We start from the raw sequence: 14,790 nt of genomic DNA on the forward strand, positions 1-14,790 counted from the left end.
TCCTAAATGATTTTTCCTCTCTAGTTTACCTTTAGACCAGCCATATTTAAGATTATTACCCATTTTAATCTATGTTGTTTTGATGTTGGGAGGCGGGGGGTGATGTCAGTGCCTTTTCCATTTTTGGACTATCAAATTTGTGCCTTCCTCTTTAGACTAGTTTTTGGGACATAGGAAGGGTTTTTAGGCTTCCCTGGTGGCTCAGATGGTAAAGAATCCACCTGCAATGTGGGAGACCTGGGTTTGACCCCTGGATTGGGAAGATCCCCTGGAGGAGGGCATGGCAACCCACTCCAGTATTCTTGCCTGGAGAGTCCCCATGGACAGAGGAGCCTGGCGGGCTGCAGTCCATGGAGTCGCAAAGAGTCGGACACGACTGAAACGACTATGCACGGCACAGCACACAAGGGTTTTATAAAACAAATGTAAATTAGTGTATTTTAGGATTTTGTTTTCCCCAATTATTTCCACACCCCCCCCCCACCTTGCTGAATTTCTTTTTGGGAAGGGGGAAAAATAGTACTTATCCTGGTAGAAGGTCAACTTGAATATTAATATAAAACCTCCCATGTCAGGTAAATATTTGAATTGTTGAGTATGTCTTTTTGAGTTTAAAACTCTTGGATTATTAGGAACTTTCAAATTTAAATGTTAGTTCTGCCATCAGTGTTTCTAAGCCAACATATCATTCTCCAGAACTCTATTAGATTGAATTTCATTTAGTTGTCAATTATGAAAACTTACTGAACACACTTGGACATTGTTTCCCATTTTCTATCAGAGTTAGGTTGGAGGTTATGCAATTGGATTATGTCCACCACTTCATACCCGGCCCCCTAAAAGCTCTTGTGTTATATAAGCTCTCTTTCCTTATACAATGCTTCAGTGGAGATAGAGATGAGGACCTACAAGATTGCAGGACTTAGGAACAGCCCAAGTCCTGGAAAATTGCATGGAATAACTCTTCCTCCATTCCACCCCTCTGCACTGGATTGTGCCTTAAGCTACAAACCTTTATTGTAAAAGACTAGGTTTTAAGATTGCTGCAAGAGTCACACACCCTTCCACAAGTAGTTACTGTTCACTTGGCACCTTGCTTGACATCCTTAACTATTGCACTTTCATTTGAATAACCTTAAATGACCTATTTTTTAAGTGTGACTTCTAGGTTTTGGTTAGTGACTTCTAGGTTTAGATTAGTGAAATGTCTGTGATTTAGAGTCAAATTGTCCTTTGATCCCCATTCATCTCTTAGAACCTTTGCAGACTTCTCCATTTCTTTTCTCAGAGCTATTGTCATTGGAGGCTGTCTCTCAGGACACTTTGCATTGTCCTTGATCTCCAGTTTTATTATTACATTGACATCAGACATACAAAGATGTTATTCTTCAGTCGCTAAGTTGTGTCCGATTCTTTGTGATCCCATGGAATGCAGCACACCAGACTTCCCTGTCCTTCACTGTCTTCCCGAGTTTGCTCAAATTCATGTGCAAAGTTAAATGATTTTAACTCTAGAATGTCAGAGTAGGTCTCAATACATACAGAATTGTTTGGATTGTTAGAATAAAATGAGTGTAAAATATAGTGACCAAAAGGACAGAGTAGGAAGAACCTAAACTGATTTCCTCCCATGCACACATCAAAATTACAACTAATTATAGAAAAACTATCTATGACATTGACCTGAAGACTAGCAGAAAGGACATTTTGCAAATAAAGACATGAAGGAACCACAATGAGATGAGTAAGTGAGGTGGCGACACAGTATATTCAGGACCCATGCCACTTGGCTGGTGATTAACAAATGGTAGGAATATTACAGTCATGAAGGAGTAGTGGGTCTGAGCCTCACATTGGGCTTCTCAGCCCATAGATCCTGTACCAGAAAGACAAGCTCTCAGAATGTCTGGCTTTGAAAAGCCGCAGGGCTTACATTCATGAGAACCAGAGAGCTATTGGAAACCAAGACTCCCCTCTTAAAGGATGTGCACAGAATCTCAAACCCTTTGACTTCCAGTGCTGAGTCAGTAGTTTGAAAGGAGCCTAGGTGAGACCCATGTGCTCATTTTGGAGAGCTTCCCAGTGCGGCAGGAAGCAGCTGGATCTCTGCCTGGGATGGAGATACTGATGGCAGACATTTTTGAGATCTTGTTCTACTGTGATAGTGATAACACTGGCACTGGCAAGTGTCATTTTGGAATTCCCTCTTTAGCCTCTTTCCACCAGGGGCTCACCCACCCATCAGTGAGCTGGCGCAAGCCCCAAGCTCTGCAGGGGAATGCAGAGTCTTCTGAGGTCCTGGCCCTGACCATCAATGAGCTGGTAGCAGCCTTGAGCCTGCCATCCACTTTCCCTGGGCTGTTCATATACGGGAAGCCTACCCCACATTCTAGTGGGCCTGCAGCTACTATGTAAAGCATGGTCTCATAGCTCACCAGACCAGAGACCAGGTCTGCCTACCAGCATACCCATAGGAGTATATTGTGTCACACAGAAGTGTACACACCGCTCATATAGGGGGTACCCCTTTATAGTTTCAGTTACCAGAGGTGAGCATACTTCTGGGCCCCATAGGACAATCTCCTACAGAAGGTCACTTCTTGAAGATTGGGAAGCAACCCACCTACCTAAGAAATAGAAATAAACTCAAGAGAATTAAGCAAAATAAGAAGAGGGAGGAATATGTCCAAATAAGGGAATGAGACACAACCTCTGAAATAGAACTAAACGAATTGGAGATAAGCAATTTCCCCAATAAAAAATTCAAAGTAATGATCATAAAGATGCTCACTAGACTTTGGAGAAGAATGGATGAACACAGTGAGAATATGAACAGTACCATAACTGAAATTAAAAAAACAAGAAAACACTGAAAGGAATCAACAATAGCTTAAATGAGATAGGGGAACAGGACCAGCCATCTGGAAGACAGAGTATGTGAAAAAACCCAAGCTGAACAGAAAAATGAAAAAAAGAAAAGAAATAAGGATAGTTTAAGAGACCTCTGAGATAGCATAAAATGTACTGACATTTTCATTATACCGATTGCAAATGGAGAAGGGAGAGAAAGGGGCAGAGAATTTATTTGAAGAAATAATACCTGAAAACTTTACCAACCTGGGGAAGGAAATGGATGTCCAGGTGCAGGAAACACAGAGTCCAAAAGAAGATGAATCCAAAGAGGTCCACATCAAAACACATTATATTTAAAATGGCAAAAATTAAAGTAAAAGAGAATTTCATAAACATCAAGAGAAAAGCAACTGATTACATATTACAGTCTTGGGCACTCAAGACTATAAACTGACTTTTCAGTAGAAACTTTGCAGACCAGAAAGGAAGGGCACAGTACATTCAAAGTGAGAAGAAGAAAATACCTACAACCAAGAATATTTTACCAGGTAAAGTTAGTCAGATTTGAGGGGGTAGATGAAGAGCTCACAGACAAGCAAAAGCTGAAAGAGTCAGCACTGCAAAACTGGTCTTAAAGGCCAGAAGTGTTAACAGGACTTCTCTAAGTGGAAAAGAAGAGGCCATGTAGAAATGTGAAAATTATAAAAAGGAAAATCTCATTGGTAAAGTCAAACATACAATAAAACATAATAGACCAGCTACTTTTGAAGCTAGTAGCCAGGTTAAAAGACAAACATAGTAAAATCTTCCATATTCACAATAAGTAGTTAAGAGATATACAGAACAAAAAGATAATATGACATTAAAAACATTAAATATGGGGGCAATGGATTAAAAGAAGTTTGAAATTGTATCAAACATCTTTTCCAACTACAGTGGTATGAGACTAGAAATTAGCTACAAGTAGCCTGTGAATGACATGTGTTTCAACTGGATGGGTCCTCTTAAACATGAAATTTTTTCAATTATATATTGGAAAACTGTTTGAGTATTTGGGACAATTTGGAAAAAAATCACAGACAAACCCTATAATCTAGAAGCATTGAAAAAACTAAGAAAAATGTCATGAATGTATAAAATATATGTTGATACTAATTTATCATTTACTACCATAAAATAAACAAAAGTTTATTATTAAAATTTATTACGTGCTAAGTTGCTTCAGTCATGTCTGACTCTTTGTGACCCAGTGGACTGTAGCCTGCCAGGCTCCTCTGTCCATGGGATTCTCCAGGCAAGAATACCAGAGTGGTTTGACTTGCCCTTCTCTAGGGGATCTGGAGGATTGAGCTGGCCTCTCTTATGTCTCCTGAATTGGCAGGCGGCTTCTTTACCACTAACGCCACCTGGGAAGCCTTTAAAAATTTATTATAAACAGGTAAAATTAGTGAAAAGTTATGCATGCACTTACAAGGCCCCATTTGCAGTTGGAATTAATGTAAATAAATGTAAAGATGCAGTATTAAATTATAACTGCATGAAATTGGCAATAGTACATAGTTTACTACTGTAATAATCTTATAGCCACTTGTGTTGCTATTGCAATGAGCTCAAGTGCTCTGAGTATCCCTTAAAATGCCTTGTGAATCTAATCATATCTTCATGAGCAGTTCTTCTCTCCAGTAAATTATGCATCACAGTAAAAAGTGATCTTTCATGGTTCTTGTGTATTTTTCATCGTGTTTAGTGCAATGTGGTAAACCTTGAAACCAGGGGACCCATATGAAGTGCCACCCATGATAGTGGAAGTGCTCCTGAGAAGCAAAGTCATGATACTATAGGAAAAAGTTTAATTGCTTGATATGTCCTATAGATTGAGGTCTGTAGCTGCGGTTACCTGCCATTTCAAGATAAATGAATCCAGCATAAGGACCATTGTAAAAAAAGAATAGGAAATTTGTGAACCTGTCACTTCTGCTACCCCAGAAGGTGCTCAGCCCTTGTACTCATTGCATAATAGCTTTAATCTAATATTGAAAATGCAGTTTATTTAGGTTTTTTTTTTATGATTTCTTTAAGAAATGTACACCTATAGCCTCCTCTTATTCAAGGATAAGTGAAGTCATTACATGTCAACTTACTGCAAAAGGAAGCTGAAGGGTCTACAGCTGGAGAATTTAATGCCAGCAAAGAATGGTTTGACAATTTTAAAAAGAGGTTTGGCTCAAAGATGTCAAGATGACAGGAGAAGCAGCTTCTGCTGACTGAGAGAGAGCAAATGACTTCCCAGATGCCATTAAGAAATTCATTGATGAGAAAGGATATCTGCTTGAGCAGATTTTTAATGCAGATAAAAATGCTCTATTCTTAAAAAAAAAAAAAAAGCCATGAAGGACTTCTGTGAGCAAGGAAGAGAAGCACACACCAGGATTAAATCAGGAAGGGATGGGCTCACTCTACTGTTTTGTGTAAATGAAATCAGGTGTGATCAGGACTGCCATTATCTATGAAGTTGCTAATCAAGGAACCTAGAAAGGAAAAGACTGTCTTTGGTTGTACAAGAAGGCCTGGACAAGGAGAACTTTTTTTTTTTTTTAATTGGTCTCATTGATGCTTTGCTCCTAAAGTCAGGAAGTACCTTGCCCATAAGGAACTGCCTTTTAAAGTTCTTTTTAATATTGGGCAATGCCCCCTGGCCACCCAGATCCAAATGCTCTTATCGCCCCCTCCCACAATATCTCTAAATTGGTCTCTAAATCAGGGCCTCATAAGAACCTTTAAGGCTCATTACACACAGGACTCAATAAAAAGGATTGTCAGTGCTATGGAAGGGAACTCTGATAAGGCGAACATCCTGAAAGTCTGGAAGGATTTTACCTTGGAAGATGCCATTCTGTTATAGACAAAACTGTGAAAACTGTAGAGCCTAAAAGAATAAATAACTGCATCCATGTAACTATAATTTGATGTTTTCAATGCCATAGAGTATTTGATTATATTGATATGATTATACCACACTTCATTTAATCATTCTTCTATTTTTCTATTGATAATTCTAGTTTTGTTTTGTTTTTAACCATTAAAATTGGTGGGCTTAGAGGATTCTCATATCTGTCTCCTGATTCACAAGTGCAGACATTTTTGATAGTCTGTGTTGAGCACCCATTTTTTCAATTTTAGAGGATTAGCTCTTATAAAATTGTTATCTGGAATTATATGCTTTCCAGGGCTGTATGAATTTACCTAATACTCTACTCTCTTGACAATACTTGGTGTTATAAGACATTTTAAATTTAAGGATTCTGATGAATGTATAATTGATAGGTTGCCTTTTGAATTTACATTTTCTTAAGAACTGAAGTGCTTCTTTAGTTCTCTAAGATTTAGTATGCTTAATATTTAAAAAAATGTTATATGTTTAATCATCAGTTGAAGTTCTCTTTTCTGAAATAGTACTCATTCAAATTTCTTGTAATTTTTTTCCCTATTCTGTTCTCTTTTTTCTCAATTTTTTGTAGTAGTGTTTTATATATTCCAGATGCATATCTTCTATTGATGATATGTGGCATAAATACCACTGTGTGGTTTAGATTTTCTCACTGTTTTGTATGTCATTAATGAAGAGAAGTTCTTAATTTTAATGTAATCCAATATATCAGTCTTTTCCATATGGTTAGTGCTTTTGGGGGCTTCTGTTTGCAATTTTCTTATCTTTCCCTGTATTAGGTAATATCAACAAGGTGACTGGATAGTTTTAGATTTTTCTTTGTTGAAAGGTTTTAATTATGTCTTTAAAATGAGATATAAACTATTGAATTTATTTAAGAGTAATAAGCTATTCAGATTTTTAATTTCTTCCTAGGTCTCTTTTACTCTCTGACTTTAAGTGTTTTCTTTATTTTACCAATTTTACAATGATTGCTGGAGTTATTATTTTTCATTTATTATGTTGGGCATTTCAGAAATTTCCAATACTCTTCAAATGTGGCTTCTTCTCCATTCTCTCTGTCTTCTGCTTTTGGAGCCAGTAACACCATAGCTTTTATTTCTTTTTCATATTTTTCCACTCTCTCCTGACCTCTTATCAGTTTATTGTTTTTTCCCCACTGTGTATAGTTTGCTGTTAATCTCATCCATCCAGTTCTTAATTTTGGTTATCGTATTTTCATTTTCTTGTTTTTATTTTCTAGTTTTTCAGACTGAATTCTTATTCTTCATCTATTACAGTTTCTAGTTGCTTTTATAGTTTCCAAAATTTAGACAGATTTTTATTCTTGCCTGTTGTCTTCTCTAATTTAATAGTTATTTTAAAGCCAGTGGCTTTTTCTAGGTAATATCTAAATTCCCCTGGCTCTGTTTCCATTAGCCTTAGTTTCTGCTGGTTCTTGTTCTTGTTTTCTTGTCTATTTCTGTCTGTGCCTGGTTATTTTTTCTTGATGCCATATTGACAAAATATGTTTGTAGAAAATTTGAGACCATTGCTCAAATCATAAGAAAATTTAATTCTGCTATGTGCCTGAGAATAGTCATATCTTCATGATTTTCTGGTTTAAGGATGGGTCAAAGTAGATTTGGGCTTCCTAGGTGGCACTAGTGGTAAAGAATTCTGTCAATACAGGAGACATAATAGTCGTGAGTTTGAACCCTGTGTTGGGAACATCCCCTGGAGGAGGTAATGGCAACCCTTTCCAGTATTCTTGCCTGGAGAATCCCATGGACAGAGGAGCCTGGCAGACTACAGTCCATAGGGTCACAAAGAGTTGGAAACCACTGAAGCGATTTAGCATGCACAGTAGATGTGCAGTCTCTGGAAGGCCTTTTAATGCCTTTAATCCTAAGATTACACTTTGAGACTAAGCTTACCAGCCGTTGGCGTGCCTGGACTCCAGTCCTTCTCTGTGATATGCTGTTCCCATGCATAATTGGAGATAAAGGGACCCCTGAAATGGGTCAGCATCCTGGGATTCTGTCCTTCTCTGCATCTTGGCCTGGTCATTTTTCATGCCTTTGCTCTCCAATATTTTTAAGTATTAAAAAAAAAAACCTACTCTTTTTAGTAGTTTTTAATTACCTGGCTAGTTCTATGACTGGACTCTCAAGTCCGTAAATATCATTACAGTTTTATGTGTACCTCTTCTGCTGTTTCAGGATTTACCATACATTCATGTCTGTATTTTTATGATACATTCTTAGAAGTATGATATCAATATTGATACTGTGATATTACTTAATATAATCTTTTTATTTATATATGATTTTTATGAGTCCCTTTAGAGGAAAAGCAAAACAAGAGCAAGTATGTCTTACTTTGTATAACTTTTATAATTTTTATAAAAACACATTTATCAGATTCTCAGTTGTTTTAAATATTGTTATGATATTTCAAATTATAGCAATTAGAGTTAACCCTTCTTTAGCTTCTGAGTAGAAAAATTATATCTTACAGTAATATATATATATAAATATATATAAGTATTTACATCAGTAGGAACAAAATGAAAGGTGATATTTTAACACTTAGAAACAGGGGATTATTTTATATTTTGTTTTTTCAAAATGATATTTATGATTTAATATGATCACATAAACAAATGGTAACCATTATTTAGGTGCCAAGTAATGATAATATTTACCCTTTCAAAGTCCCTAATGAATATTTCAGCCTAAGTCTGTTTTATAAAAAGGTCTGGCTGTTTGCTTAGTGGGAATAGAGGATGATTATCTCTTTGCTTAGACACAGAAATACTTTGAAGTTATGTTTTTAATTAAGCCATGCAGAAGACTTCTGAAGGCATTCATGTTTGTTTCTAATCTTTATACAGAAAGATTCTGAATTTTAAAAACATTACTTAGCTTACATAACAGAATTATTATTAATGTAATCTATATAGTACCATACTAATTGGTTTGAAGAATTATTTATACGTATACTTTTCCATTCATATTCTCTTTACCCCTTATAATCTCAGTTTGACCTCAGTCAAATACTTTTAGCTTCTCAAATTATTTATTATGTGAATTAAATTGTACATACTCATATCTCAAATAATTGTATCAGAATATCTTATAATAAAAACTTTATGTATAACAAAAATATTATTGTGGACAGATCCTTAGGTGACTACTGATAATTTCTGCCTTCTGGTCTTCACACACTATTGTATAATCAATCCCCTTTCCTTGAGTATGGGCAGGGCATGTGACTTAACTTCTAAACCAGAAAATTTAGCAAAGATGATAGATAGCACTTCTATAATTATGTTTAGTGTTTTGTGAGTGTGTGTGATGTGAGGACTGGATCTAATCTTACATTTTTCCAAATGGTTATCCAGTTGTCTCAAGTACTATGTAAGAGGATGACTATCTTTTTACCCCAGTCATTTAAAACACTACTATTATCATTCACTATAATTTTAGTAAATAGTAGCTGTACCTATTTCTGAAATTTCTGTTCTGTACCATTTATCTTTCTATTGATGTACAACTACCATATTGTTTTAATTTTAATTATATACATGTTGAGTATATTTTAATGTCTTTTCAGTCTAGGTCCCCTCAAAGCCCTTCCTTTCATTGTTGCTTCTAGCTATTCTTGTATGTTTATTCCTGGATGTGAACATTAAGATCAACTTTTCTAGTTCCTCTGAAGCTCATTAGAATTTTTCTTAGATCAAATTAATCACTATCTTTGAAATTAACTGCCAACTTGATGATCTTGAGAGAGCCTAATGAAAAATAAGAAACGTATTTCAGTTTATTTATATCTACTTTCATGTTTTTCCAGGTGAATTTTATGTCTGAAATTTCATTATGTTTCCTTTGCAGCTGTTTATTTCCTCAGTTGTTTATAAACACTGGTGTTTCTTTAAATGAAATTTGAAATTAAAATGCCAAAAACTGGTGTTTAAACTCAGCTCATATTTTGAAAGTACTTTTAATGCATTCAACATTTTTCAATAATGATTAATATAAAATATTTTAGACAATGTTTCTAATTTATTTTTTGAGTTTGAAAATGTAAAAGAGAATGTCATTTTTATATTGGATACCTTCAAGAACTCTTTAAAGCCTTTGAGTTTTATTCTTATCAAGGTCGTGTTAATTTCTTATTTTTCTTAAAATTCTAAGTTTGAGTAATGAAAGCTAGCAGAAATTATTTCCTAAACAGAAGCATATAATTTCATCCTTCTGAGAAAATTTGTGGTTTAAAGAAAATAAAATTTTAAGTATTCCTTGTAAAAATTATGTTGAAGGTATACATGTTATAATTATATTGATTATTTGAAAAAATGAATTATTAATAACAAGAATGAAAACTTCATAACTTCCATATTGGAAAATAAGTTTGGGTTGGAGCTTTTAAAGTTAACTCATTGATAAATTAAAAAGTATTTGAAATCTCTTGTCATTTGTCAAAGTTTGTCATGTTAAATTGCTATGGGAACTTGAAAGTCCTCTACTCAATATTTAGGCAATGAGATATGCAAGGAATATCATGCATAAAAATGCTGGGAGTATTATGTTGAATGTTTTTCTATTCTAAAATGTGACCCCATGCACTGTAGCCCGCCAAGCCCCTCTGTCCATGGAATTCTCGGCAAGAATACTGGAGTGGGTTGCCATTCCCTTCTCCAGGGGATCTTCCCAACTCAGGGATCAAACCCTGGTCTTCGTGCATTGCAGGCAAATTCTTTACCATCTGAGCCACCAGGGAAGCACAATATTGAGTTATCCATTTGCAACAAGTCAAGTTTACTTTTTGTGAGAGAAAAGGAATTATAGAAGTGTTGTAAATCAGTTCTTTAGCATATGTATATATTTGGTATAAAGTGGTAGGATTTAAGGAGCTAAGTCTAAAGGAACCAGTAATATAGGAATAGTATGGATTCTGAAGTGCTTAACTCAGCAGTAATGGCTTTCATCATTTTCTAAAGCTAGAAAACTACTATATATCACAGATTTAAAAAGTACCTTTTGGAGGTACCTATATCCTGAAGAAAACCTATACCCCAAAGTTTCTTTTTTCCAGAGGATAAAGTTAGTGGTATAAAGGGCTATATAATAATTTTGTAGTTAATGTAGAAAAATATTTAGCTTTCACCTCTTTTTTTTTTCATGAATACAAAATATTAGCAAGCACATGACTGAAAAATGCATTCAGAATGTAACTGATTATTTACTTTATTATTCTCAACTGTTTGGACCTTCATTAATTAAAATATATATGTATTCCTCGGTTCTAATTGACTCTACTAAAACTAAAGACATTTTTGGAAGAACCTTCTTGTTTTTTAAAATTCGACATATAATTTAATATTGAGGCATTTCATTCAGTTACCCATGTGTATATATTTTATAATAATTAAATTTGGAGGGCATTCCAAGAAGTATCATTATGCAAAACCAAGCTATATCTTTTTTAGGCATTAATTGTCATTTTAACTGAATTCTGGAAACAGGGATTGGAAAACTACAAACTTCAGTAATTTTCAGAATACTTACAACTTTCTCCTACTTCTGTATGTAGTTAACCATATTTTTGAAGAATTTAACTTAGAATTCTTGAGCCTGAATGCTCACATGTTCTTCTATTTCGTTATAATCTGCTTACAAGACTTCAAAGTTTGAACTCCTGAATTTAATCTTGAATGATTTAGAGAAAGCTTTTCTCCGTGATACAATTGAGGGTGTCTTTTAAAAAACAGATTAATTGGTTTAAAAACTGGGGAAAATATATTAATTTCAATTACCAGAAGTAAGAAAATGATATGATTTATGAATTCCCGCACTTTTCCATACGTAAAAAAGTCTTTAAGTCTTTATCCAGACTTGGAAATTCTTCCTCATGTTGTTAAGGAAGAATACATATCCCCTAAATTCATAATTTTATCCCATCCTTTATATTCCTATTGTGTGTTAACTTATTTTCTCACTCATGTCTGCATATAGGCTTTCTACATTAATTCTTTTGAATAGTTGCTTTTAAAACTTTAATTAATAGTATAGCTTTTAAAATATGTTTTAGTGTAGAGTTTAATTACTTGTTTGCTTGAAGGAAAAACATGAAGCTTTTGAATTTTGTTATTTAATAGTAAATGAGTTCTTTGTGTTTCTACAGATGTGACTCTGAAAATCGCTATGTTGGTAATCCACTTAGAGGAACATGTTATTGTAAGTATTTGTGTTTTTTATTTTAGATAATTGGTTTGTTTTATTAGTTTCAGGTGATTTTATAGGTAATGAAATTCATTTTGAATAATTAATGTCATTAATAGTTTATTTTTCTGTTTTTGAATCTTATAGCTTCATATATTTTGCAAGGGAAGTCAGTGTCTCTTTGCTATATTCTCTAATTATATTAATATTTGGTGCAATTTTTTCCACTCTGAGGAGTAAAACAGCAGTAGATCTTATTTTGAACATGCAACAAAAAACAGAACTTGAGTAACTCAGTTGGATTTTAATGTAACCTTTTTCATTATGATTAAATTTTGAACAAATAGAATTTTGTGATAGATTTTTCTGGGAGGCAATTTTGGTTTTACTAAAAAGCAGTACTGATTTTGTACTGAAAGATCCTGTTATTGGGTAGTGATCATATGACAGATAATATGTTTAACTTTCAAGAAACAAGCAAACCATTTCTCAAATGGTTGCTCTCTTTTTCATTTCCACCAGGAGCGTGTGAGAATTTCAGTTCTTCAAAATCTCTTAGTACTTCGTATAGTCTTTTACATTTTAGCCATTCTAAGTGTGTTTTTTCTTTTCTAACTGCATTTTGTGTAACTATGGTAATAACTTTCAAAGATGAATTTGACAAGATTGTGTTTTAAAACAAGAATAGTTAAACAATATGAAGTGAACTTCAAAGATTAACTCAATTTAACTGAGATCTCTGGATCTGGTGTTTTTTAATTGGTAGATTCTTTGTTGTTGTTCATCTTCTTTTCCTCCATATATAAATGTGGGCTTTTGAGTTTATTCACTGTTTCCACTGATTTTGTTTTCTAGTTCTTCTGCTTTAGGTTTTGTCCTAGTAATGTCCTTCTCTTTTATAGTTTGTAATTGTTGTTTTTGCCTCCATTTGATTTGTTTGCTTTTTAATATTATTTTCTATATAGTTTGTGGTTCAATTTTAACTTTTTAAATTTTTTAAGAATTTTCTTAATTTCAATTAAGTAAGTCTTACTAAAACCCATGTTTTAATTATTTTTTATAATATTATTGAGAATGTAGCATAAAACTCCCCAAACTTAGTAAGATATTTTTGTAGCCTATGGGACATTTGACAGTGTTTGTAGAGCTTTTTATGTCTCACAAGTAGGCATGGGGTGTGGATCCTGTGGACTTCTAATGGGTAGAGGTTGCTATTGATACATGTCCTACAATACACTTGAGAGCTCCTTAGAACCAAGAATCATCTGACTCAAATTTCAACACCACGAGGGTTGAGAAACCCTGATTTAGAGGTTTAATCAGATTCAGATATGATTTTGGAGGAAATACTTTGACAGGTGGTTTTGTGTTCTTCATGTAACTGAAGCACATAATGCCTGCAAGTCTCTTTTTTGTTCTTAGCAGACACTGATGCTCAGTGTTAGATTGCAACTGATTTGGAGGTTATAAACTGTGGTATTCTTACTCCTTTATTTCTTGATTGGAAAACTTTTGTGAAAACAAATTTCCTTGAGCGAGGCATTTGCTTAATCATTGCTACAGACATATAGGAAAGGCATGGTAAATTTTTAATGTATTTTTTAAAAAATATATCAATTTCCAAAATAAAGAATACTTTGCTTAGTAAGGTTACAACTCGGTTTGCTGTGTTTGTATCATAAACTTATGGACACATACATATTTCATATGTTTCAGTCCACTTGCGATTATTGTCCTTAATGATGGTTCACATTGTCTATTTTCTATTTGTTTCAATATTTCCTCGTTCTCTATGTTTTCCACGTAAATTTTATTTACTTTTCTCAAGCATCCTGGATTTAATGAGTACATATTTTTGTCTGATTTTTTAAAATTAGACATTCCTGTTCGATTCTTCTTAAATTTTTAGTGTTTATTATATCCCCAAAGAGTAATATAGTTACAATTATGTACACAAATAAATTACATTCCATTTTTAGAAATAATGAATGCACTAATATTTTAGCCTTTTATATTTAAGGCTAAGATGATTTTTCTTTAGATCAGTGCTATCCAAATTAAACTAGTGTAAGCCATATGTGGAATTAAAATTTTTCTACTAGCTATAATCTCAAATATTAAACAGGTGAAGTTAATTTTGATAATGTATTCTATTTAATTCAAAATATCTAAAACATATCATAGTATAAAAAATCATCAATGGCCTATTTTTATTTTTTATTTTTTCCAAGTGTTTGAATACAGCTTGTATACTATACTAATGGCAATCTCAATTCAAATCAGTCACATTTTAATTACTCAAGACACATGTGACTAGTGACTACCATATTGGAAGCTCATCTATTACATAGGACTCTCACTGTCTCTTGAAAACGTTATAGGAATAGTCATAAAGCACTAGATGGCAGTCTTGTCACTTGTTATGAGACCTTAAAAGAGTAATAATATTTAAAAGAAATGGTGCTTTTTAAAAAAGAGAGAAAAGGTCAGTGGTTCTTGTAATAGTGTTAATGGAAACTATCCTGATTTTAAAGAGTGAAATTTAAAATGCAGGTCCACACTGTAACTTGAAGCAATTGAGTGTGATTTGGTGTTAATTTAATTGAAACTAATACTACAGCACTTGTATCCTATAGACAGTCTTAGTAGTTATTTAGAAGTCAGTTTAAACTCCCAAATCAAATGTATTTGATAGCTGTCATGTATTACATGGGAAAAAAGTTTCTATCAATGATATCAAACTTGATTGACCCCTGTAAACATTGAAGGACTTAATTATTC

The 14,790-nt window shown here is 33.8% G+C and overlaps 1 protein-coding gene across 3 annotated transcripts in view; it reads left to right on the forward strand.

Annotated features, from left to right (window-relative positions):
- The window catches only part of ATRNL1 (attractin like 1), a 746,492-nt gene that overhangs the window by 230,314 nt on the left and 501,388 nt on the right, over window positions 1-14,790 (forward strand). For all 3 annotated transcript variants that reach the window (XM_065923396.1, XM_065923397.1, XM_065923398.1), the window contains exon 21: window positions 11,972-12,024. In XM_065923396.1, coding sequence (XP_065779468.1) covers window positions 11,972-12,024 — 53 coding nt within the window. The remainder of the gene's footprint in view (window positions 1-11,971; window positions 12,025-14,790) is intronic.

The sequence above is a fragment of the Muntiacus reevesi genome, chromosome 2, assembly GCF_963930625.1.
Source record: "Muntiacus reevesi chromosome 2, mMunRee1.1, whole genome shotgun sequence".
NCBI lineage: Eukaryota > Metazoa > Chordata > Mammalia > Artiodactyla > Cervidae > Muntiacus > Muntiacus reevesi.